Here is a 22,887-nt window from a genome sequence, read left to right as displayed (position 1 = left end):
ACACAATTAGATTTCCATATTGATACATGGTACATTGATACTTAATTGATGAAGTCAGTATTATGATAACAATATCAAAATTTGAGTACTAATTAGGGGTGGGCGATATGGGTCTAAAATAATATCACGATATTTCAGGGTATTTTTGCGATAACGATATACTTGGCGATATAGGAAAACAAAAAATTTATTCATTCATTTCAGGAATATAGTATAATAGTATAACAGTATAATCATAGTGTGGCAAAATAAATAATATAGCATAAAATAATATAATGCAGCAAATAATATTGCAGAATATTTAGTGCATGCATAAAAACTGCAAACTAAAACAATTATACAATAAATACACCTAAAGCTTCACAGTAAATAATAGACTACTTTTAAGACAGAACAGCCCTATTATCACGATATGGATTTTTTTATATCATGATATTTCTGTGTCACGATATATTGTATACGATATAATATTGCCCACCCCTAGTACTAATACTACAGAGAGATGGCATGTTATTTATTTAAAATCTTATTTGATGTAAGAATTCTTAACCTGTTTAAACGTCCACATTAACATCCCTATTGTTCTTCTATAGCAGAGGTGTTTAATTAGAATTCAGTACGGTCCAGTTTGAGAAAATTTCATCAGTCCAAGGTCCGGACCATCGCCAGTGTTAACTTGTGTTATAATTCAGTGCTATAACCTGTGTGTATATATATATATATATATATATATATATATATATATATATATATATATATATATATATATAGATATATATATATATATACACACATATATATATACATATATATGTATATATATATATATACAGTGAGTCCAAGAACTATTTGATCCCTTGCTGATTTTCTTCGTTGGCCCACTAATAAAGACATGATCATTCTATACTTTTAATGGTAGATGTATTCTTACATGGAGAGACAGAATATTAAAAAGAAAATCCAGAAAATAAATCTAAGGAATATATATTAATTGATTTGTATTTCATGGAGTGAAATAAGTATTTGATCCCTTAGTATTCATTAGCAGTTCTGGCTTTTACAGACCAGTTAGACACTCCCAATCAACTTGTTACCTGACCTGAAGCCACCTGTTCTCACTAATCACTTGTGTGAAAAACACCTGTCCACAGAATCAGACAGATCACACAGATTTCAAGTCTCCAACATGGGTAAAACCAAAGAGCTGTCACAGGACCTCAGAGTCAGAATTGTTGACCTTCACAAAGCTGGAATGGGCTACAAAAAGATTAGTAAGGTGTTGGATGTGAAAGTAACAACTATTTGCGCAATTATCAGAAAGTTTAAAGAGTATAACATGACAATCAACAGACCTCGGCCCGGTGCTCCAAAGAAGATTTCGCCTCGTGGGGTGGCAATGATGCTGAGAACGGTCAGAAATCGTCCTGCAACCACTCGGCAGGAGTTAGCAAATGACCTGAAGGCAGCTGGGACCACAGTTTGCAAGGAAACAATTGGCAACACTTTGCGCAACAATGGATTCACATCCTGCAGTGCCCGAAAGGTACCCCTGCTGAAGAGAGCACATGTGGAGGCGCGCCTCAAGTATGCCAATGATCATTTGAAAGATGAACCAAGTTATTTGGAGAAGGTTTTGTGGTCAGACAAGACCAAAATTGAACTTTTTGGCCTCAACTCCACCCGCCATGTGTGGAGGAAGAAAAATGCTGCCTATGACCCCAAGAACACTGTGCCCACCATCAAGCATGGAGGTGGAAGCATAATGTTTTGGGGGTGTTTCTCTGCCAAGGGTACAGGGCTACTTCACCGCATCACTGGGAAGATGGATGGAGCCATGTACCGCACAATCCTGAGGGACAACCTCCTCCCCTCTGCCAGGGATCTGAAAATGGGCCGTGGTTGGGTCTTCCAACATGATAACGATCCTAAACATACAGCAAAGGCAACAAAGGATTGGCTCAAGAAAAATCACATTAAGGTCATGGAGTGGCCCAGCCAGTCACCAGACCTCAATCCGATCGAAAATCTATGGAGGGAGCTGAAGGTCAGAGTTGCCAAGCGACAGCCCACCAACCTTCATGATTTAGAGAGGATCTGCAAAGAAGAGTGGGCCAAAATTCCCCCTGGTGTGTGTGCTAAACTTGTGGTTAACTACAACAAACGTCTCACCGCTGTGCTTGCAAACAAAGGCTTTGCCACTAAGTATTGAGTGTGTTTGGCAAGAGGGATCAAATACTTATTTTCCTCATTGAAATACAAATTAATTAAAATATATTCTTTAAAATTATATTCTGGATTTTTGTCTTGATATTCTGTCTCTCCATGTTAGAATATATCTACCATTAAAAGTGCAGAAGGATAGTGTCTTTATTAGTGGGCAAACAAAGAAAATCAGCAAGGGATCAAATACTTCTTGGACTCACTGTATATATATATAAATGTATGATACATCTGACTTCTGAGGTTGTTTGAACTACGATATAAAGAATTCATAATAATAAAATGCCTCTCTGGACAGATTTTTTGTACATTCCTCCCCGTCTCTCTCTCGCGCTCGGCGTGTCTTAAGTTTCCGCCGTTCTCGTTTTTCCGCCAGTTCTCGGGCTCTCTTTATAAAGGCGGATTTTCCCGGCCGCATCTCAATTCAGCAGGTGGGGCAGCGGTCTGCACAGATCTGATTGGCAGAGGGGAGCACTGAATGGTTTAGCAGGGTTCGCCGGGCGATAAAAAAAAAAGAACAGCGTCTGGTTCATACAAAGCACTGAACTACAACTCTACACATTCTTGCTAGTGGCAGATAAACTGCTTGCTCTTTCAGGCGACACGCCCCAAAGCGGCGAGAGGGAACGATGCCGCGTCGCTGCAGTGTGAACGAGGAATGTTCCGCCGCTTTAAATGAACACTGTCAAAATAAAATCCTTCTCGGTACCACTTTAAAATAAGACTGCCTTTATAAAGGGTTTGTAAATGGTTTACAATTAGTTTATTAATGGTTACTAATTAGGTTGTAAATGCCTTAAAAATCATTAATAATCAGTTATAACACATATGTAGAAAGGGCAACAATATAGATGGCTGTGGGTTCACTATTTGGCAAACAACAGGTCATTGATGCCCTTTCAACGTATGCGTTATAACTAATTATTAATGATTTTAAGGCATTTACAACCTAATTAGTAACCATTAATAAACTAATTATAAACCATTTATAGACCCTTTATAAAGGTAGTCTTATTTTAAAGTGGTACCTCCTTCTCTGTATTTTATCGGTTTGGGTCCGCATTGGACAACGTTTGGGTCCGGACCGCGGTCCGCCTATTAGTGACCCCTGTTCTATAGCATCACCTGAAGTACAATCTGAAGCTCATTTATGTAATTTAAGAGAACAGGTTTCAATATCAGGTCTCAAAATATGTGAGAGCAAACAGAAACCTGCACCCTGCCCTGTCTCTATTGTAACACACACTTGAAAACAATGCATTAGTGACAAGAGTTTCATGGCCGTGCTTATCTACAGTTGTGCTGACTCAGACATGCTCAAAGTCATGTTCACTCGCCCGTGAGCTGCTGCTACTGTGACTGTCTCTAATTCCACATTCTTCACGCTCTGCTCCTCCAAGCGTGTCAGGGTGTGATATTTCTGGACGTTTTTACACTAGATGCATTAGATTGTATGACATCTAATCTTGTGTCTTGCATACAAAAGAAACACCTAGTCAACATCAACAGACTGAAATGCTGAAATTTGCTGATTTGTCATTAATAAGCAAAAAACTTCAAAGCTTCTTTCCTTGCCGGAGACATTCCCTTCAGCGAGGGAATAATCCTCCACAATTCTCCACTCCAAGTGTCATCTGTGACCAGCTGCAGGATGCTGTAGGTGCTAATTCAACGTCAGGGCTTCTGCAGTGTCGTTACTGTTGAATGAACACCATGCAGCACTGGCTAAGAAGTAAGCACATGCTGCAAGCTGCACTAAGCCACTGTCAGAGCCAGTCATGCTCAGGAATCTAGGCCAACATTCTATACTCATGTTTTATTCATTTCACTGCCTGTAATAAAGCTAAAAAACTGCAGTTTTTAAGTCCTGCAGCACATTTTAACACAAGAAAGGTCATTGTGCACTTTACAACATTCATAACCTAGAGCATTGTGTATTTATAACGCTCTGGAAAAAATAAGAGACAATTAAAAAAAAATTGATGAGTTTCTTTGATTTCACCAAGTTGAAAACATCTGTAATGTAATCAAGAGTAAGCTGGATGATCACAAGCCATCAAACCAAGCTGAACTGCTTGAATTTTTTGACCAGGAGTAAAGGCATAAAGTTATCCAAAAGCAGTGTGTAAGACTGGTGGAGGAGAACATGCCAAGAGAACTGTGATTAAAAACCAGGGTTATTCCACCAAATATTGATTTCTGAACTCTTAAAACTTTATGAATATGAACTTGATTTCTTTGCATATTTGGGGTCAAAAAGCTCTGCATTTTTTTTATTTCAGCCATTTCTCATTTTCTGCAAATAAATGCTCTAAATGACAATATATTTATATACAACAATGTTTATTTAACTTGAACATATACATATAAATAGAAAATCAGAGAAACTGAAGTTGTCTAATATGTTTTTTTTTCAGAGCTGTTCTTTTTTTACCACTTCAAAATTATCTGTTTTTCTGATTTTACTATTTATACGTATAGGTTTAAGTAAAACAAACCTTTTTCTTTTATTCTATAAACTACGAACAACTTTTCTCCCGAATTCCAAATAACAATATGGTAATTAATAGCAGTTAGTTGAAGAAAATGAGAAATGCTCAAAATAACAAAAAAATGCAATGCTTTCAGACCTCAAGTAATACAGTTATTAAGTCTTTCACACTGCTTTTGGATGACCTTATGCCACGCCTTGGACCCAAATATTAGCAGTTCAGCCTTTTTAATGGCTTATGACCATCCGTCTCAATTACATTTCAAATTATTACAAGTTCAGGTCTTGAGATTGATCCTCAACTTAATTAAATGTTAATCTGCAACCACAGGATGACATAAAGTGATCTACAAAAAGAATGGCAAATAGCAGTTGGACTGAAATGCATGAAAACAGTTGGAAACAGCTGTAATGGTTAGACGTAGACCTAAAAAGCCACAGTGTCTAGCACCCGCTGTAAAATTTCGTGGAAGATCGGTAACGATATCTAATTATTTCAGCATGGCTGAAAGCAGGCAGATTCGTCTTTGAAAAAGACGCATGAATCAAGCCACATTCAAAATTCAACTGGGAGAAACTTGTTTCCTTCTACTCCAGCAATGTTCCCACCAGACCACCACCAGAGCAAGACCCTGTCATGGGCAGCCCAATCCCCAGACCTGAACCCCATTGATACTTTTGGAATGAGCTGGAGACCTCACTAATACTTCCTGGAACACAATTCAATCAAATCCTGAAATCTATGTTCCAAAATCAAAACAGGATGTACTCTTTTGTATTATGTTTGATTTTAGATGAAACAATGAATGAGCAGGTGTCCCAACACTTTTGTCCATGTAATATACATTGTTTAATTTTTGCACAGAAAAATGAATCACCACCTGCAGATATTTTGGACTGGAACACTGAAGTCAAGAAATAAATCTGGATTTCCATGTGGTCACCTGATTTATATAAAATTTACATTCATGCAAATATTTGCATACAGGCATTTCACACTGCTGGTGTGGGATGTACAGAGAGAATGTGTGTGTAAATCTCTGAACACCTGCTTACGATTTCTAGGAATACATTCATGGAAAATGGACAAAAAAAAAACTATGGCCAAAAAAAAGTTCACACACTGAAACTAGGGATTGTCCTATATATTCCTGTTTACAACTCCTGATTAAAGTTGATTCTCTGTGGGCCTTAAGAAGAAAAATCCTGTTCTATTTCTAAAGATTTTGCTCCTCTTAAGGCTTTTTATTCTGAGTGAATGCTCTCTTTACAAGCTTAACAGCAATGTGATCTGATCGAAAGTGCAGCCACATCACTATTGCATAACAGGAAGGTGACATTTAAGTCCAGTTCAGTTTATTTAGGTCAACTAGGTCCATGTTATTATTGAAGCCAAGACAATACAGTGTTAAAATCAGCCACAATTCTCTTATTTCTCCTGTTAACAAATAAATTAAATTCAGTATGCATTATTTTATCATTTAAGCGACAGTATTATTACATTATAAAGGGCTATAGTTACTGCTCTTGAACCATTTTACCTCGTAGCCAGAGTATAAATATATAATGGATTTTTGTCGCTTGTGTTGAATAAAGGATTTTTCGACCAGGACTGATTCTAGGCTCTTGAAAGGGGATGAGAGAAACTATTCTTCAGGCTGTAGATTGATTCCGTAATTCCATTAAACTCTTTCTGAGTGAATATTTGCTGTTTGCTGTTTTGTTTCTATTTTATTAGATAAAAACAATCAATATTGCAAGGAACAGCAACAGGAGCTCCTCAGATAAAGTGCTGTTCTCATTTTTCTCCAGGCAGGACAGAGCGAGACTGTCTAACTGCCTAACCAGCGCCATAACAAGAAGGTGACATTTAGGTCCAGTTCAGTTTATTTAGGTCAACTAGGTCCATGTTATTATTGAAGCCAAGGCAATACAGTGTTAAAATCACCCACAATTCTCTTATTTCTCCTGTTAACAAATAAATTAAATTCAGTGTGCATTATTTTATACTTTAAGCTACAGTATTAATATATTTAAAAGGGCTATAGTTACTGCTCTTGAACCATTTCACCTCGTATCCAGAGTATAAATATATAATGGATTTTTGTCACTTGTGCTGAATAAAGGATTTTGCACCCAGGACTGATTCTAGGCTTATCTGGGGGGCAAGAGGAACTAATTTTCAGGCTTTAGATTGATTCCGCAATTCCATTAAACTCTTTCTGAGTGAATATTTGCTTTGTGATGTTGTTTTTCTATTTTATTAGATAAAACAATCAATATTGCAAGGAACAGCAACAGGAGCTCCTCAGATAAAGTGCTGTTCTCATTTCTCTCCAGGCAGGATCAGTCCAGTCCAGTTTAGTTTATTTAGGTCAACTAGGTCCATGTGCCAAGGCAATACAGTGTTAAAATCACCCACAATTCTTATATTTCTCCAGTTAACAAATAAATTGTTATTTATTTACTGTTTTTAATCACAGTTTTCATGCATCTTGGCACGTGCTCCTCCACCAGTCTTACACACTGCTTTTGGATAACTTTATGCCTTTACTCCTGGTGCAAAATTTCAAGCAGTTCAGCTTGATTTGAGGGCTTGTGATTATCCATTTTCCTCTTGATTATATTCTAGAGGTTTTCAATTTTGGAAAATCAAAGAAACTCGTCATTTTTTTAAGTGGTTTCTTATTTTTTTTCCAGAGCTGTATATCATGCTTTTGAGAGCAGTGTGCAGCCATTCTATCCAAACCATCCAAAACCAGCGCCAAGCAAAAGCGGATCTTGAGATGGATTTTTTTTTAACAAAGTTAGTGCTCATTATTTAACTCAATAACTCAACATCAAGTTCTTCTCCAGCCACCTGCCTTACTCCAACCCCCAATCCAGCTGAATAAACCCTACACCTGTTGCGACTTCACAGCTGACATATCAGTTTGCAGTAAATGTGAAAGGTGGGTTTGGCAGGTGTTTTCTGTCTGGCACTTTTCTGCAGTCTTTGTCTTTTCGATTTCTGAACAGTTCAGTGCTATGTTGGACTGGAGAATTGATGCCCCCCCCCATCCCCATCCTTTTTTCAGCTCTGACAAGTGAAGAGCCCTCTGAGAGCCTGACATCAATATGAGAAGTGTCAGTGGGGCGTCCAATACTGACAGCAGCAGAGATCTGGGGATGAACATCAACCAATTACCTCCGGCTTGTCTGGCTTTGATGAGCTCGGTCATTTCAGATGATTAACGGCCCTTTATTAATACAAAAAGCCCAGCCCAACACTCTTACACACACACACACACACACACACACACACACACCTGCTGCTCATAATTATACAGAACTGCAATTTTTGAAAATCTGAACATCTAGGGTATGCATTCCTTAATGCTTATTTTTAACACTGCATGAAAAATGTAGGAGATGTGAAGATAAGTAATGACCTGATTCAATAGAGTGAATCAGGATTGAGACAAATTTTGGCATGATTAATTAATCAGGTATTGACTTTTGAATCCCAAACCAGTTCTGATCCTTAATTGTTCACTTTATTTCATAAATCAAGTTTGTATTCATCTTACTGTGTTGGTTCTGCTAGACGTCAAAACAATTGCAAAACTGGCTTCTAATTCTAAGTCTCCATTCCACCTTAAATAGCAATTGCTCTGTCGAAATGTCATCAACATAATAATATAACTCTTGCATCATTTAAGGTGGAACCAAAGGTTTAAGTAAACAAACAACTTGAGATTAGCTTTGCTAAAAACCTCGTTGCAAATGTGATGAAGTGACAACAGACACAGAACAGCAGTTAAAAGCATTTCTTAATTTACAAAGAAGAATGATTAAGATTCTGTAAAAAAAATTTAAAATGTCTATGTGTGTTAGTCCATGCCACCAAATCCACCCAGTTTGGAAAAAAATATTGGGTTGTATTATATCCATTTGGGGACGTGTAATCCCACTCCATCTTTATTCTTTAATTTTAAATTATGCCCGCTATTGTGCCCACTATTGTGTGTATTGTGTTCTACCCGCAGTGCTTTCTTTGATTCTACACCATCCACAGAACAGCATGTTCAAATCGGATGGCTATTGGCCTACGGTCAGTATTAAAGGCACAATGGGCAACATTTTTCAGTTGTTCAATGTGCTTCATACAGTTTTAGATGATTAAATGAGTCATTACAGGGCAAATGACAGTTCTCTTGTGGTCTGTAGAGTAAAAACCATCAGCTCACAAGTCTCCAGCATGGAATCTGGAGTCAGTCTTGCTTTACAGCAAATACTAGGGACATGCAGATAGGGAGAGGCAGGCTAGTTGCTTATGGCTACGAAATCACGATGCTGATAACTGTAGACATGTAGGTTTATCTGTCATAGTGCGGATAGGACTCAGACACGTACAGATGCTAATTATTTGTTTATTAAAAATAAACGATGGTACAAGGTCTGTCAGAAACGTAAACAGGGTAATCACCGCAAACAGGAACCACGTAGACAAAGGCATACCATAACCAGGGACAGTCCAGAGAATCGTACACAGGGAATCCAGCAGCAGAGATAATCCAAAAGGCAGAAAACGATAAACAGTCCAGGTCAAACACAGTAAATCCAATATCAGAGGAACAGGCAGAAATCTGCATCGAAAAAACAAAAAGCAAGGTCTACACAAAATAAACAGAGACTAGAGATAGAAAGTTTTGTAATGAGGTAGAACCAACAATACTCGGAACAGGTGTGTGCGTGGTGTGCTCTTTTATAGTGCAGGTAATCAGTATTCTGGACTTCCTGGAGGAAGCAGGTGATGTGTCATGTGATCGGTTGTGTGTGTGATGTCACAGGTGGTGCGTTCTGGGTAGTGTAGTTGTTAGGCTAAGAACCTCCGTTAGAGCTGAGTGTGGGAGAAACAGGAGCGCTTTCAGCACCAGACGTGACATTATCATAACGGAGCCAATGAAAAAGGGCAAGCCTTTTCCGAATGGCGAGAGCTAAAAGGCTGATTGTGAGAAACACTGGGATGATTTGGAAAAAAATCTGTTTGGAACATCACTTCAGAACTGCATCTATCAATGTCAAGCAGTACAGATCAAGAACATACCATGCTCCAACTGACACAACTCATCTCAACAGAATTATTCCATCAAGTAAATTAAATATTAAAACTAATATTTGACCTCAGGTTCCTCTACAATCATTGTAAGCTCTATAGCTGCCATTTCATCTTTCAGTTAGCACATTCTCAGCCGCACTGAGCATTTGTCTTCCTTTTAGAAGATGATACAGCAAGCACTCGGAGTAGGACACTCAGCTCACTTTGGAGTGAAGGGAAGATGAAAGGAGTTGACAGCTGAATGCAGAGGAGAGCGATGTTTTAGAGCAATAGTGAATCATTCAGGAAGAGCCAGACAACTGAGATGCATCAGGTAAACATGAAGCCCAGACTTCAGCACACACAAGCCCCTCTGCCTTTGTGTTCTACAGGAACCCTGCGCCAGCTCCATTTCAGCGCTGGCAGAGGCTGTGTATGTGGCCTGGCGGGAGAGTTCCTGTCTTCCAGCCTGTTGGAAAGATGATTTAGAGGTTTGTTCAGTTGACTTTTCATTTGAAAAATCCTCAAAAAAGCTTGCAAACACTGAGAGCTTTTTGTTTTACATGAACGCAGCTTTCATCTCATGGCCCGACTTTACTACTACAAAAGTGAAGATATTCTGTGTTGAAATGTAATCATATTATGATTAAAGGAACACTGGCCTGCTATTTGGCCCACCAATTCCTAAAACAGTGGTTGGGAACACAGGTCCTGAAGGGACAGACTCTCATGACTTTTTTTTTGCTATGGCACACCTAGTTGAACTAATTAATGGTTTGCAAGCTCAGACTAGTGCTGTGCGATATGACAATAAATATTGTGGGGACGATAGAAAAGTGTCTATCGTGCTACTTACCTTCTATCAATTCTACAGTAATTTCATCAATTATTCATGCAAATATATAAAGCAGGCTGCAATGAAATGTATTGGCGTGGTCACTTTGCATAAACTCGGTTTATATAAGTGATAATAAAGTAATCTTTGCAAAAAAAAAATGTTGCTTTACGTTATTTGACGGACATGCGCGTTTTCATTTGATACCTATATATTGCTGCTGTAAAAGGTAGTAATTCTCATTTGTGAAAGTTGGGTTTGATGTCACTGTGAAATAAAGTTGGAAAAAAGTAAGCAATGATATTATTTTTTGTCATATTTTTCGAAGATTAACTGAAAACATACTTAAATGTGGTATATTATGATATATATCGTTATCGTGATATAAAAAATTCCATATCCCTGATATATGATTTTTCCTATATCGCCCAGCACTAACTCAGACCATACAATAATATGGGAGGAGATTGTAAGAAGGCAGAAATCTTAGAGAACCACAGAGTTTCCAGACCTGTCCTCACTTTCCCACCACTGCTGTACCTTGAAGTCCTGGCCCTTGAAGAACTGGCCCTCAGGTTTAGCTTTTAGTCTTGTGCAATTACACATTCCCATTTTCTACAAACCTCCTGTATCTGGGCTACATTTCAGGTACATTACAAGCACAAAAGGACGTATTGAACCCCAAAAAATGGCTTAAAAGACCCCATTACTGAGGACATAGAACAGGCAGAAAAATAAGGACCAAAATCGCAGCACTGCTGAGTGTCGGAGTGTTTGATTGTAGGTATTTCATTGACTGGCAGCGCAGGAACTAATCTGCCTGAATGCATCACCAAATCAGTGCAATTTCTTTTATCAAGAGCCACGTGTGTGGCAGGATATCGCCAGCTTCTGAGAAATTAGATGCATTCCATTTCTTCTATGGATATAAAAAAAGAAATCTTGCACTTTATACACTTCAAATTGTTAAAAGACATAAAAGGCTGATGTAACTTGTTGCAACATTGTTTGTTGTCTTAGAGTTTGTGTGAATCGTACTGTTTGAGAGTGTTCCTTTTATAAGAGCTATCAAGGTCAGAGTGTTTATTTTTCTCTGGTTAATTTCTTGTTTTCCTGATTCTTTAGCACAGCTGATCTACATATTTTTATACACAATCAATGCAATCTAAAAAGATGAAAACTCAGCGATTGCATGGAAAATGTAACATATGAACAGATGAAAATGCTTCAAACAGCACTTTGTATCATTACTCCATTATGTAGCATTGTACCTTAAAATAACAGCTTGAAAATGGACACATAGTGCAGCACTATGTATCTTGTGTGGAGCTACATGAAACCTTTCAACATTGCTAACGTAGGCTGTAAATTGAAAGGGCTGGCACCAGGTTCATTAGGTCCACTGTTTGAAGGTGTTTCCAGTGTTGTGCCAGATCACATTTAAAATAAACTAGTTTGAAGTTCAGTTCATATTAATTTGAATAAATTAGTTAATATAAGTCCATAGTTCATTATATTAAAATTAAGTGTACAGCTAGTTCAACTAGTTTATAACTAGTTTACATTCATTAGTTTTTAGTTCAAGTTAAATAGTTTTTTTTCCCTTAATAAATAGGTTGCATTTTTTTTTCAATAGAAGCCCCCAAAAATATTTTCAATTCACTAAATAAATATATATATATACCACCAAAAATGTTTAATACCAAAACCATTACTTAAACAGAATAATATCAATATGTTCAGAACTACGGGCAATGTGTAAAGCTTTTAAACTCCAGTTATAAGCCTTTAAACATGCTTTAGTTGTAACTCCAGCTTCAGCTCAAGCTCTGCTCAATCTTTACTGCCTAAAACCTGTTTAATGTAGAAAAACTTAAAATATATAGGCTGTCTTTGCTTTTTTAGCTAAATACATCATTCTACTTTTGAAAATTAAAGGAAAACCTGGCTTAGCTAAATACATCATTCTACTTTTGTAAATGAAAGAAAAAAGTGAAAAGTTGCTATTTTTAAATTGTGTTTTTAGCCATGTCTGTGCTGTGACAGCCACTGTTTTGCTCTCCACCACCTAATGAACACACAATCCTATTTACTGCTTCCTCTCCAGAGACATCCGGTGCAGAGAGCAATGGTCAACTCAAACAGGAGCTGTATTAAATAAATCAGACTGAAAAAAAAAAGTAACATAAGTTTATACTGCTGTAACCTTTAACAGAGCACAGGGACCTTGATAATCTGGTTCCCCGTGTTTACACAGCGCCATGACAGGTGTACTGTCCACAGCATAGTACCGTATGCTAACCCAGTACCTCTACCACACATCAGGCACACTGCCAGCGGCCCTTCCCCCAGCGCTCCCCTGGCGTCTCTCAGGAGACAGAAACAGCCCTGGCTCTAATTGGAGATATTTGAGTCATTCCACTTTATCAGCATGAATGCAACCTCTCACTCACTCTCAGGATGAGATGATTACACACAAGCCACTGAGTATCACTTAACCTGGCTGAGACGGACCAGACTGGAGAAAACGCGAGCATGGCGAGCCGGCAGATACACCCAACCCGTTCACTTCTTACATCAAGAGGCGAAGAAGAGGGTTTACAGAGAGAAAAAACAAAAATAGGTTTATTATTATTATTTAGACATTAATTTGAATACAGAAACTATAGTAAATTATTTGGTAACCATTTGGGATATCAAAACCTAGAGTACCACAGGGTTCAATCTTGAGCCCTGTTACACTTTTGTTCTGTTAGAGCCTTTCCAGAGGGGTATTCAACAAAGCATTCCACAAATTCACTAATTCAATTTAAAAAGTAAAAATCATGTATTATACAGATTTTTTTTTTTTACATCGATAGTGATCTAATTAAATTATAATCATTTAATCTAATGTTGCTGATTATGGTTTACAGCTAATAAAATCCCAAAAATAAATATTTCAGAAAATTTGAATTTTGTGAAAAAGTTCAATATTGTTACATCATGGTATCACACTCTAATCAACCAATCAACACAAAACACCTGCAAAGGGTTCCTAATCCTTTTATTGGTATCTCAGTTTGGTTCAGACTATTGACTATTGACAGTTGTCTAGAAGGCAGTCTTTGGCTGTTCACAGAGTGCTGTTTTCAGCACCTTTTACTACCTAAAGTAGAAAAAGTGACACAAGCAACAGGGATAACTATAGACATGAAAGAATTGTCAAGAAAATGCCATTTAATAATGCAATTTTAGGGAGATTTACAAGGAGTACAAGGATTCGGTGCTTCAGGAGCCACCACACGAGACCAAGACATCTTCAGGACATGGGCTACAACTATCGCATTACTTATGTCAAGCCACTCATGACCCAGAGATAACATCAGAAGCATCGAGGGCCAAGTAGAAAAGTCTGGCTAAATACGAGGCCAAAGGACATAACCTCTAGAGATCTTTCTTAACTTATTCAATCTGATTTAAGCCATACATTGCTTTGAGTTTTAAAAGCTTGATTTTCAATCCAATATCAGTGTCTCTTCAATATTTATTTTTATTTTTATGGTGTAACCATGTGTAATTATTCAATTTATTAAGTTTTGAATAAAACGTATAATTTACTAGGGGTGTGCCCTATCGTATCGTATGCAATAATATCACCAACATTTTTGAAAATATCGTGAAAATATCACCCACCCCTAATTATCACATCAGGGTACTACTTTTTAAAATTCACACTGTTCTTATTTTCCCATTATATTATATATCAATTAGAGACAGATTATATCTTTACAGTATCATTTATTTTAATATAATACTGGATATATGGAGATATATGCAGTGCATTATTAGTATCATGATATTCTGGATCATTGACTTCTGTTACAAATATAAAAGAAATCTTATTTTTTTATATATCTCAGTTAGGGATGTGCCATATCATATCGAATGCTATAATAAAATGTAATTTTCATCTTGTTGCAGTAGTGTATGCTAAAAAGTTTTTTTTTATTCAAGGTTTTATCATATTGCCAAGAGTATCGTCCTTGCCGAAAATACCATTAAATGTTATGATATTATTTTATATCCCACTAATATACTTTTCATTCTTCCTAAATGCAGCCATTTTATCATTTTATGTGTTCTTTTTGGTGGCTTCCATAGCTGCATGCATCAGATATAAAATGCTGACACTGGTCTACAAAGACAAAATGGACCAGACCCTCCCTATCTGATGCAGTGATCAAAAGACATTCAAGATCCAGACATACATCAAAGACAAGCATCTAGACTTTTTTCTGCCCTGGCACCAAAGTGTCTGACTTGTGCACAGTTAGGGGCAGCCATTGTCTAAAGGTTAGAGAAGCATGAGGGGCCTGAAAGATTGCTGGTTCTATCCCAAGGACAACCATGCGTGGCAAAACAATTGGTTCCTTTGATATAAGGTTGCTTTTACACCATCTTTTATGAGATATTATTGGTCTTTACACTTTCTGAATAAATGGATGAGCAGTTCTACAAGTTACTCTGGAATGGATAAGATCACCATGAATGTTAATATAAATGTGTCCATTGGCTCTTTCAAATATTTCACATTAACAACATTAGCCTTTTTTATCTGGACCTGGGAGTGTCAACCATGAAAGCTGTTTTTAAGCAGTGGAACGATCCAGAAAACCAATCTCTGATCCTCCTGACATCGCTGGTCTGGGGTTTGGTTTAAGCTATCCACTCCTGGGTCCACTCGTGGGGTCATGTGATTGACCTGTACTATAGTATTCTCATTGTTCCAGCTTGTACAGCTGAAATCAATCATGCTAAAGCACCCCTGGAGCAGAGAGGCTTGAGGGTCTTGTTTAAAGGCCAACCAGTAGCATCCTATCAGACCTGAGTATTTAACCCTCAACCCTGTAATCGCTAACCCATCACTCCAAACACTGAGACACCACTGCTCTCTTTACTAAAGGTAATAGTTCAATATACTGTAGAATCAAGACAATATTAAATGTTTCTTTACACTTATTGATGCAAATCATAAAATGTTAAATATTCATTATTATAATATCATTACATAGGTTTGAATCAGTAACTTGTTTTGTGGTATACCGTAGTAAGAAATGCATGATTATCATGCTGTGCATGTTTGCTTATTAATGGTATTGGTGAAACAAGGCAAGCAAAGAGAGGCAAAACTGATTTAACCTCCAAACCACTAAAAAGGCTAACTTAAAACAGCAGTGTTGGATTATTCTGCATAACCACTAAATTAATGCATGGATCATCAACACTATCAACAACTATCAGCAAGTAATCAAGCTCAGAAAAACAGTTTGCATTGTGCTAGTCCCAACTGTCAACTGTTATCATTGCAGCTAACCCACTCAGTCTGTCAACAAGTATTAGTGAGATAATCAGCTCAGTAAAACCACTAAATCCCACTTGTTCACAGGAATTAAATCCCACTTTAAATCCAATAGAAGTCTTAAATCCTACAGTGCATGTGATAAGTACTAGTCTGTGATTAATCACATTTAAAATTCTGCGCATTATCATTTTTCTGTTAATGCTTTAGGGTAAATCTGACAAAGCATCTTACAGCTCTGAAAAAAATAAGAGACCATTTAAAAATGATGCGTTTCTTTTGATTTTACTAAATTAAAAACCTCTGTAATATAATCAAGAGGAAGATGGATGATCACAGCGATTGAACAAAGCTGAACTGCTTGAATTTTTGCACCAGGAATAAAGACATAAAGTTATCCAAAAGCAGTGTGTAAGACTGGTGCAGGAGAACATGATGCCAATATGCATGACAACTGTGATTAAAAACCAGGGTTATTCCACCAAATATTGATTTCTAAACTCTTAAAACTTTATGAATATGAACTTGTTTTCTTTGCATTATTTGAGGTCTGAAAGCTCTGCATCTTTTTTGTTATTTCAGCCATTTCTCATTTTCTGCAAATAAATGCTGTAAATAACAATATTTCTATTTGGAATTTGGGAGAAATGTTGTCCGTAGTTTATAGAATAAAACAACAATGTTAATTTTACTCAAACATACACCTATAAATAGCAAAATCAAAGAAACTGATTCAGAAACTGAAGTGGTCTCTTAATTTGTTCCAGAGCTGTATAGTAAAATCATGATATTTTCTGAGAAGGTTATCATACCAAGAAAATCTCATACAGTTTCAACCCTAGTCACATGATTACATTTAATGACAGTAAATATGCTCATCCTCTTTATGTCTTACCTGATGCAGGTTAATCAACACATCTGTCTCGGGGGCATGGCCTCCTGTCGCCATGGGGACAGGGAGGGGCACAGCAGCGGGAGTGTGGGGGGTCTGGGATCAGCCCTTCTCTTTGACGGTTGGGTTTCCAGTCAGCCTGTGGGGTGGCATAACCTGTGGGGTGGCAAAAACACACACATACATATACAGTCACTGCAGAGGCTCCTCCATATCCAGAACTAACAGCCCTTAAAACACTGAAAACAGCAAGGACGTGTGACTCAGACCACCACGGACATTTTTCAGACCAAACCAAACCAAATATGTCTCTGCTACTCTGCTACTGTGACCCAAAAGCAGAGGACATTAGTCTTTGGTATATAATCACCTGCAAAGCACCAGCTGTGATCTTACAAAATGTACAGTCATATGAAAAAGTTTGGGCACCCCTATTAATCTTAATCATTTTTAGTTCCAAATATTTGTGTGTTTGCAACAGCCATTTCAGTTTGATTTATCTAATAACTGATGGACACAGTAATATTTCAGGATTGAAATGAGGTTTATTGTACTAACAGAAAATGTGCAGAAAATGTAGGTGCGCCACTGACCGATTTAAACCTTGACAGCAGTAAACCATCAGACGTTCATTGCTTGTTCATCTTGTGTAGACACACACAGCAGTGCACAGACCCAACTTTTACATCAACAATAAACAAAATACCAAATGAAATAACATTGAAATGACCTGCTTGCACACTTTCACAGTAGTCAGAAATGCTGCACTGTGCACCAAAGTCAGAATGCACCTGGCTTTTAAAGGGAATGGCAAGAGAAAATACATTTTTACCCATGCACACCCAAAGCACATTTATGATTATTTAAGATAATTAATACATGCCTTTTACACATTTTGAGTCAAGCCAACTGTTCTCGTCTTAAATATAAGTTTTGTTCCATAAAACTACTCATTTTTCACACAGCTGCTTCACAGGCAGGGCATTTATTTGAAATGCAGATCACACCTGGGCAGGTGCTGGTCGTCTGGCTATCAGGCACACCTGTGAGCCAAGGGCTAATCTAGGGCCGGGTCCCAGCAAGATTAACTGGAACAGTCTGGCAGCTGAAATCAAAGCAAAACAGGTCTCTCCCAGTTTTAATCACTACAATATTATATAGTATCAGATGATTCCTTAACCTGGAGGAAACAGACATGCACACGTTTAATAGAACACTTAAGAAAAGGTAAGGCTCTAATAGTACCTCAGCCTACTGAGCATCTGTTCCTATTTTCAGTCCAGCCAATCTGGGTCACATTACACACATGCATAAAACACCGTCACTGTGTTATGGTCTGAGCTTTGTGTGTGTGGGAGGGTGGGTGGGGTGATGTATTAGGGATGCACATTAATGCACACACAGATGCATCACATGCATTGCATTTACTCTGCCTGGTAAAACTAATCAGTTTCATGATGTAATAATGATGTGAGTCACTCGTTCTGTATGTAAATCCTGCTGTGACACTTATTGCATAATGTTGCACACTTTAGAAAATGAGTGAAATTTACAGGAAATGTAAAAAACTGTAGTCAAATGGGAGCAATGGGAATAATATTTTCAGTTTTTTAAATCTCATAACTCCCATAATTAGTTTTTGTTATTTTTAACCGAAGCAATATGTAATAATTATACAAATTGTCCTGTACAAATCCATTACATTCACACATCTGGACATGTTCCAAGTTGGATGGAAAAGAAACTTTTAGCCATTCTGGTCTGAATCAGGGAAGAATGATTTCCCCTTTTAGTTTTGGTTCCTTGTAAAGTTTCTTCTTTTTAGTTTAGAGGACTGTTTTTGTCACCTTTGGCTTTATCAAAATAGGATTTGACCGGGATTTCTCTTTTGGGCCCTATCTTACACCGTGTAATGTTCATTGCTATTTTACACCCTGTGAACAGGCTATTTTCACACCTTGTACTCGCACCGGTAAAATAGCAACAGGAAGTTCAGGAATAAATCTACACTGATGGGCATGTTGGTCTGGAAGTGAGGTGTGTTCAGATACATTTCTGCCGTATTGCTATCTTGGCAGCGAAAAACACAGGTGTGCCACTGACTGATTTAAACCCTGACAACGGTCAACCATCAGACGTCCAACCGTTCCTATCTTGGCTACACTGATGCGCTGCACACCCAAAACACACCCATGATTAATTAAGGGATATAGTACATGTCTTTTGAGCATTTATGGGAGTAAAATGTACTGATACTGTATTGATAATGTACAGTAATGTACAGTACTGATCTTCCCCACACATTACAGTGAGCCCAGTGGGCAAAACCCAAGCTGAATATTGCTTCCCTGAGTGAGTAGATGCAATATAACTTCTATTTTACGGCATTTAAAAACATGCCTCCTGTGTTCACGGTGTTTAGTTACATCATTTTCTGCTGAATATTTTTAAGTGAAGTTTTAAATGACTTGGAATAAAGTCTCATTGTATTAATACAGATCAAAGTTAATAGTGTGCTCTTCATTTTTTTATACAGATACCATTTCATAGATGGGTACATAAACTTGGCGGTGTGTGTGTGTGTGTGTGTGTGTGTGCGTTTGTGTCATCTTTCTCAGTATGATAAACAGCCCTGATGGGAGTGCCGCTGCTGCTGCTGCTGCCGGTGACTCATGTCTTGCTTCTGTTCTGTTTCTGTGGCAGTGGCAGCAGCCAAAAGCACAGCCGTACAGCAGGATAACTGCTGGAGCTCAGCAAGCCAGTCATCAGTGACAAACAAAAGCCAGGCACCGCATATGACAATCTATAACATACATGTATAGTGTATATATAGACTGTACAGTTCAGTCTGGAAATGTCAATGTCGGTGCTGTGAAAACGCACTCAGTGACTTTCAGCTGGTTATTGCACAACTGTGCCAGTATGGGTGATGTAAATATGATGAATCTATAGGCTTTATGTGATGCAATACATATTACACAGGGTTTACTGTAATGTAATGGATAACTATGAGCAAGGCAATACATTGCAATGTTTTGAATTCAATTTTAGTAAAACTGTAATAGTGTCACATTTCTATGTTCTTTTTACATCTGTACATTTAATCTTCCTCTTCTAGTCAGCCAATGAGGAACTGTCCCCACACTATGGTACACCCTGCACAAGGCACATTGAGATGGTTATTGCTATCTTACACCCTGTCAACAGTCTATTTTCACGCCTTGTGCACAAGCTGTTAAAAAAGTGTCAGAGTTTCTAAATATATATCTGAGCTGATGGGTGTGGTGGTCTGAAATTGAGGTGTGTTCAGGTTAATTTCTGGAGTGTTTCTATCTTGGCAGCAGGCAATACAGGTGCGCCACTGATCGATTAAAACCCTGACAACAGTCAACAGTCAGCCGCTTCTGGGAGTTGCACCCCCTCAGCGCACGTACATCTCCACTTGTTACACACAAATGATCCAGCTTTTACATCAACAATAAACAGAATAAAGAATAAAATAACATTCCTTAAATGAGCTGTTGGCCCAAACACAGACCCTAAATCAAGCAGCGTGACGCACAATTGACCAGTGCGCTATAGATAGATCGCTAAAATAGGGCCCTCTGTTTTTAATCCTGTCTATGAAGTTTCCATCCAACAGCACTTTCAATATAAATAGTTTGATATCTCATTTAACATGTCCACATTTCTTGTGTAGATCACTTCAGAAAGGAACTAGAATTGTGATTAGAATACACCATGAGTGAAAGAAAGGGTACAATCAATTTCTTATATCAAAGTAAGGTATGAAAATCATATTAAGATTAAGCATGCATGAAAACAGATATAGAAATAAGTCAGCGGAAAATGAGATGAGATGAAAATGGAACTAAAAGATGTAAATAATCGGGTTAAACAAGTGTTGTTTGATGCAACATGAAGTTTGAGTTGTAAACGTGTTCTGTGAGTTTACTGGCTGGGTGGGAAGCAATAATCCGATTATGGTCCGACTCTGAGCATTTCCTTTATCTGATTACCCTAGTCATCATAATTAAGCAAATCATGCGTCAATCACATTGCTGACAAAATGCAACGTTCTGCAGTAACTGGCTTATGAAGTATATTTAAACACACTCACTGTCTAACACCAATCTACCTGTTATCTATCAATTAAAAATCATTCGTGTTTCAGAGATTCAATATATCGTATCGCACCACAAACAAAATATCACAATACTTCAAAAGTTCAATACTTTCTAACAGCCATAGAAATTATTATGCTAAAATGGCATTATGTGGTTAATTCACAAACGCTTCCAAATACAACACGGCATTTTTAAAATCAAATTAATCTGCTTACATAAAACGCTCCAATAAAAGCTGTCATGTCTTCATTTCAATCCTGCTTTGCATCTCCTGTCAGAACTGGATCTGGGAGGAAGCTTCTCTTTTCAGGCATTCACCCATCCCTCAATGCCACCAGCAGATACACACAGCAGGGACACCATCTAGCAAGCGTATTTATAGGCCAGGCGATTCTTTCAAATGATTCATTTGCCTTCCGCAATTAACCCAAGTGGAAAACTGCTATTAATGTACCAATGCACGCACAAGGCATCTTGGGAACATTTAATAACCCCAGCATTACCAACAGCGGACAGATCTGATTGGTGTTCGCCTGGGAAAAGAACAGGTGCTTTGCGTCCATGTAAACATGCCGGGGATTTCTGGTCTGTAATTACTCAGTGGGGCAATAGGAGAGAGGGCAGGTCATCCCCCTTAAAAAAGCATGAGAACTGTTTTCCTGGATGTTACCCAGTTTTCAGTCACTTTCGACCCCCAGTCAGTGCGTGTGTTTCTCAGCTTGAAGGCCCTGAGGCATCTCCTCAGCCTCCAGCAACTCAGTGTATCAACAACTGTGCAGGTCTGGCTTAAATACAGCTAAATTAAAAATGGAGGTAGAGCTACAGCTGTTTCCTGCATGTGACTACTGCTTCAGTTTCACTTCCTCCTCCCTTCTCTCTCCATCAGAGAGCCACAAATGATTTATGAGGCGTGTCAGCATGAGTTCCCACTGCTGAGCTGAGCGTATAAAAAGAGATTGGCTGAGGTCACTCAAAAAATCACATAAAGGAACGAGCAGAGCCAAGACCAAAGCTTGGGTTTTGGGTAAACATGCATTGTTGTTACTTTACAAAACTGATAAATGTCAAAACAACTAAACAATACATATAAATACATATAAATACAAATAATAATTTAATAATATATAATATAATATAATGGCTGCACAATATTGGAAAAAAACTGACATTGCAATATTTTTTTATATATATAGAATATATTTGTCACAACTAGGGGTGGGCGATATGGATCTAAAATAATATCACGATATTTCATGGTATTTTCACAATAACGATACTTTTGGCAATATGAAAAAACACTGAATTAGATAAATGATTTAGAATTTAATTATTGCATGCAATATGATATGGCTGAGATATTAAAAAAATAATTTTATTAGATTTGTAACAGAAGTCAATGATCCAGAATGTCATGATACCAATAAAGCACTCGAAATATGTCCATATATCCAGAATTAAAGTAAAGTAAATGATACTGGACAGATATAATCTGTCTCTAGTAGATATATAGTGGGAAATGAGAACAGTGTGAATTTTTCTTTTGCTAAAAACAGCAAAAAAGTAGCTATCTGATGTGATAATTAGGGGTGGGTGGTATGGCACGATATTTCAGGGTATAATATTGTTCACGATATTCAATTTTTTTTGCCATATTATCACGTACGATACGATATGGCACACCCCTAGTCACAACATCATAGACTATTATTCCCATCATCCACCGCTCACTTACAACTCAGTTACATGTCTCTTCCACATCCAGTCAGAAACTGTTTATATAATCATTGTCTAATGTTTAATCTAAAAGAGTCCTAAAATCTGACTCACATGTGTTTAATCTACCGTATTTTTCACACTATAAGGCGCACCTAAAATCCTTTATGTATGAATTCTACTAGTCA

The 22,887-nt window shown here is 37.6% G+C and overlaps 1 protein-coding gene across 2 annotated transcripts in view; it reads right to left on the bottom strand.

Annotated features, from left to right (window-relative positions):
- The window catches only part of slc4a3 (solute carrier family 4 member 3), a 108,334-nt gene that overhangs the window by 68,378 nt on the left and 17,069 nt on the right, over positions 1 to 22,887 (bottom strand). For both annotated transcript variants that reach the window (XM_049484888.1, XM_022680181.2), the window contains exon 2: positions 16,863 to 17,015. In XM_049484888.1, the coding sequence (XP_049340845.1) occupies positions 16,863 to 16,916 (54 nt within the window). In that variant the 5' untranslated portion in view covers positions 16,917 to 17,015. The remainder of the gene's footprint in view (positions 1 to 16,862; positions 17,016 to 22,887) is intronic.

Source organism: Astyanax mexicanus, chromosome 11, assembly GCF_023375975.1.
Source record: "Astyanax mexicanus isolate ESR-SI-001 chromosome 11, AstMex3_surface, whole genome shotgun sequence".
Taxonomy (NCBI): Eukaryota; Metazoa; Chordata; class Actinopteri; order Characiformes; family Acestrorhamphidae; genus Astyanax; species Astyanax mexicanus.
This window is presented reverse-complemented; position numbering and strand designations above follow the sequence as displayed.